Source organism: Macrobrachium nipponense, chromosome 27 (genome assembly GCF_015104395.2).
Source record: "Macrobrachium nipponense isolate FS-2020 chromosome 27, ASM1510439v2, whole genome shotgun sequence".
NCBI classification, from domain to species: Eukaryota; Metazoa; Arthropoda; class Malacostraca; order Decapoda; family Palaemonidae; genus Macrobrachium; species Macrobrachium nipponense.
The window spans coordinates 18,106,427-18,111,217 of record NC_087216.1 but is presented as its reverse complement, the minus strand read 5'-3'; the positions used below and the strand labels follow the sequence as shown (position 1 = coordinate 18,111,217).

Below are 4,791 nucleotides of genomic sequence, written 5' to 3'. Positions count from 1 at the left end.
CACAGCAAACATGATTCGCAGCAGTGTGGTAAGTCGCGAGGAGGTGTGTCTTGCTTTGCGCGGAAGTTAGTCTGTTCCCTGCTTATTCCCGTTTTCTGTGAGTGACAACCAGCTTGGGATTTTTTTTTTCTTTTTTTTCATGTGTTTGTTCCGTGTAACCGACGAAAGAGAGTGTGTAGTGTATAGCTGCTGCTGCTGCTGTGCTGCATTCTGCTTTAGGACTGGAGAGTGTGTGCTGGTCAGTGTGTAAGTGTGTGGTTTTAAAGTGTAGCGTCGTTGAAGTGTTATCTGTTCTTTTGTGGAGAATACTTCCAGCATATGAGTGAGATTTCTTCAATCAGTTGGAAATTTACTTTGATTCATAGGTATAACAGAGCAGAGATAGAAACTTGGGTTTTGCATGGAAGTGCGAAGCCTTTCTGTAGCCCATTTTGTGATTATTTGTTCTGATTGAATGATACCAGGTTAGTTCGCATTTTGTAGGGTTGTGAGTTTATTTCTCTTAAGACTGAGGTTCCTTCTTAAAAAAGACATATCAATGGTAGCACTCTCTTGTAGCGGCTTCTTTTGATAGGAAGCCGTTAACATAAAATTTTACAAATTCTAGTTACAGTGAAAAGGTAGGCTACAGTTTTCAAGTGGGGTAATTAACTCTAAGGGATGTTCACACCATTTTTGAGTAATGTCAAGTCGTTTCAGCCAATCCAGCATTCCCTTCAATGTAAAGCAAGTTATTAAGAATTAGCTACAATTGTGGAAAGCGCATATGTAACGTTGCACGAGTAGAGGTAACTTCAGATAAAATTCAGCTTTCTTGACACCGGGATTTCAAATGGGAAGCTTCATTTTGGATTGTTTCAGTTAATTTTCATTGCCAAAATGGGGAGGGTAAGATTTGCATCTTGTAAATTAAATATCCTAGAAAAAAAACGGATGCCAATCTCTGGATCAAGTAACTTAACTATACTGAAATCGGGGTCTCAGATATTATATTATCGCCGTAGAAGAAGTGTCCAATTTTAGGTTGTAATCATAACTCTATACGCGGAACTTTATTCTCGAGGAATTTAAGGAATATTCTTTTAGTATGGAACCTGTCACATCCAATTATCCACTAAAAAGTCCTGGAAATATTTTTAAACAACCCTTAACCCCGTCTTATTAAAGAATAGCTGACAAGTCTTGGAAAGTTGATCCAGAATATGTATTATTATTATTATTATTATTATTATTATTATTATTATTATTATTATTATTATTATTATTATTATTATTATTATCATTATTATTATTATTATTATTACTCAAAAAGTTCTGCTCACATTCAATAGTTCATTTTCTTCTAAAAGATCTCTTCGTGTTTAAAAGTTCAACAGTCTTCGGAATACTTAATTATCCTCAACATTAGTTTCGTAGCTTTCATAAAACATTATGCCTTCCAACAGCTACCGTTATTCTCAGCATTATCTTAGTATCCTTCACGAAAGAGCCAAAAACTGTCGTAATCCAACGGGACTTCTTTTCTTCTTCTTCCCGAAACGCAACAGATGGGACCCACCATGTTCCTGGTCGTCCTCCTCCTGGTCGCGACCCACCAAACCTCGGCTTGGTCCGTCGATGGCCTCGCCAGGATAGAGAAGCTCTTATCCACGTCGTCCTCGGCTTCCGCCGTCTCTCCCACGAGAGGCCAGGGCCTCAACCTGAAGAAAAGGGCCATCCTCGACCAATCCTGCAAAGGGATCTTCGACCGCGAGCTCTTCAAGAAGCTCGACCGCGTGTGCGACGATTGTTACAACCTCTACAGGAAGCCATACGTCGCCATCGACTGCAGGTAATGGGGCCGTGAGACGTTGAATGAAACGTTCGCGAAGATGGCGCTGTTCTCTTGTTTTTTGTTTTTTAGTTCTACTCTGTTCTTAATACTATGATTTTTAGTTGTTGGTTTCCCTACTTTTATCATTTTTGCTTTTATGAATTTTATTTTGATTTCATTCTGCATTATTATTTCATTATATTATTTTAATACTTCCATATACTTTTCATCTCAGTCTATTTTTATTATTTTTATTATTTTGCTTTATTTTCCTTTTAATTTCTGCCTATTTTTTTGTTTTGTTTTGTTCAGCAGCTTTGGTTTTTAGTTCTGTTTAATCACCGAACGCTTTTTTTTTTCCTTCTTTCTTTCATAAAACAGAAAAGACTGTTTTGGTACTAAAACTTTTGGTCATTGCGTGGAAGATTTGCTATTAGACCAAACTCATTATAAAGAGTTAAGAGACCACGTCGCCCTGTTCTGACCTGGAGGAATATAATATGAAGGTAAGGGATGATAAAGTTCTCGTTGCATTTCATGTTAATATGGTAGATGTTTCCAGTCAAGAAGTGTTCCTGTTTCAAACGCTAGATTCGATTCACATTTTTAAAGGCCATCAAATTTTCCTCGTAAGGTTGGGCCACTGAATTAACTAGTACTACTAAAGCTTTCAAAGAACTGGAATGACTCTTTTCGTACCTCGGAGGACAACTCATTAATCCCCGATCGTTTCCCCCCAAAAAACAGGGAGGGCTGCTACCAGAACTTGGTTTTCCGACAGTGCATTCAGGACCTCCAGCTGATGGACCAGCTCGACGAGTACGCCAACGCTGTTCAGGTCGTTGGGAAGTAGATCCCACCTCACCGAGTACATCCTAGAAGTGCATGCAGCTTTTCGAATGCGCGGGATTGTGGCTGCTAGACCTATAATCGTTTCTCTCTCTCCCCGGAAGCCTTAAAAGAACAACAAACCTTCCTCTTTTCATTTAGCTACATCAGAGGTCCCAAGCTAGTCAAAGTCTTCTTTATTATCTCAGTGCCTCTCATCTGCCACTTTATTCTGCAATGTTGTTCTCTCGTCTTTCCTCGTTGATTCGCCTGCATTTTATTTTCGCGTCTTACTATCCTTCCGGATAGGATGCGACAGGGAAGTCAAAATACATTCCAAAGAAAAGATGGCCCTTCTGTCAACGGCAGCTTCGTCCTTCAAAAAAAAATCAAAACTTCACTTGACGCGTGTCCACATGTACATGAGCCGCGAGTTATAAGAAAACCTTAGGCATAAGTTAGCTTGTAAGAGTATTTATTGAATTTCTTGTGTCTGTTTGTTTACCTGTTATTATGTGCCTGTTTGATTGAGACTCTCTCTCTCTCTCACGAAAACGTACGTGGTGTTTTCCCTTTTTGCGTGAGTAGCTTGATTTTTCGAGTCATTTGGAAAAATTTCTAGTCATACCAAATGAGTTTAGTCTGTCCTGGGTAGCTGCGTTTTCTATGATGTCGTAAATTTCCTATCGCTGTTATGTAACGTTTTCTTTATTAGTCACTGACGAAGGATCATTGCCATGAATCCGTATTTGTCACTGGCTGGTTACGATTAGGTTAAAGTTTTTCAAATTTATATTGTACCGCAAACAATCTCTTATTCGCATTTCCAAATTGTCAACCGGTAAACAAAATACGTATTAATTTTTTTGATAAACTCTCTACAGTAGCATTTATATATCTTTCTGTTAAATTTCAAAATACATCAATATGTTGCGCACGCATTTCACGATTCATTTTTGCCAGTTCGCAAACTTATCATTCAACAAGTTTTGCAGCATCACATAAAGTCATAATTTTAACGCGACAGAATTCAAAATTTTAAAAAATAGTATATTTAGATATTTGTTCAGTTATGGGGAGGAAAGAACCTTATTCGTGGCGTTTGTGAAACATAGTCAATTGTGATATATAACAATTTTGCTAAGATGCAGTAGGTCTAGATGTCAAGCCAAAGATTAAGTGTAAGGATGAGAATATAACATATGGTAAATACATTCCTGTGTTAATATCATTTATCACATCTCTCTAATTATTGTCATTGGTTTTCTCGCAAATATATCAACTGAATCATTCCAAGAGTCTTTTTTATTTGTTCCCGTGTTTTAACAATATCTAACATGTCTTCAATAGAATTAAATAAGAAAATGAAAAGATAAAGTAAGTACCTCTTCAGCATTCAAAGGGTTAAGATTTCTTATAACGCCGTTGGTGCTATAAAGGTAATTAATATATATATATATATATATATATATATATATATATATATATATATATATATATATATATATATAATGATTCTGAAGATATTTTATCTTCAATAGATTAAATAAGAAAATGAAGAGATAAAGTAAGTACTTTTCCGTATAACGCCTTTGGTGTTATAAAGGTAATATATATATATATATATATATATATATATATATATATATATATATATATATATATATATATATATATATATACTTCTAAAAAGATTTTAAAACTTCCATTGAAAATTGGTTGTGAATTCGTCCCAACATCGCAATTTTTTAAATTGAAAATAAAAGATATTTTCAAATGGTACAGAATTACCCGTAGAATAAATTAGTTATTCCCTTGAAAACCTTACAGAAATATACTGAATTTTCTGTAGATCGAAAGGAACCAACCCCACCGCCCCTCTTCTAACACCCCCCCCCAAAAAAAAAAAAAAAAAAAACTACTAATCCGATTGGTCGGTCTCCAGGTGATTACAGCCAAGGAAGGATTCCACATATTTTAGCAAACGTCTAAAGCATTTCAGGAGTCTTCCTAAATTACAATTGGCTTTAAAACCATTAACTCCACTTATTCGAGTGAGAGTATCAATACAGGTATGATTCGGAAAACCTCAACCAAAGTAGTTCTGTTAAATCTGTAAAAGCGAACTCGAGGCGGCAAAAGCTCTCTGG

General features: G+C 36.1%; 1 protein-coding gene across 2 annotated transcripts in view; it reads left to right on the top strand.

The window, feature by feature from the left end:
• Positions 1-3,937, top strand: part of LOC135200881 (crustacean hyperglycemic hormones-like) — a 4,159-nt gene extending 222 nt beyond the window's left edge. The window contains exons 1-4 of one of the 2 annotated variants that reach the window (XM_064229602.1): positions 1-28; positions 1,548-1,831; positions 2,195-2,319; positions 2,561-3,937. The exon at positions 1-28 is cut by the window's left edge and continues 222 nt beyond it. In XM_064229602.1, the coding sequence (XP_064085672.1) occupies positions 11-28; positions 1,548-1,831; positions 2,195-2,297 (405 nt within the window). In that variant the 5' untranslated portion in view covers positions 1-10 and the 3' untranslated portion in view covers positions 2,298-2,319; positions 2,561-3,937. The remainder of the gene's footprint in view (positions 29-1,547; positions 1,832-2,194; positions 2,320-2,560) is intronic. The other variant, XM_064229601.1, reaches the window with a different exon arrangement.
• The last annotated feature ends 854 nt before the right edge of the window (positions 3,938-4,791 follow it).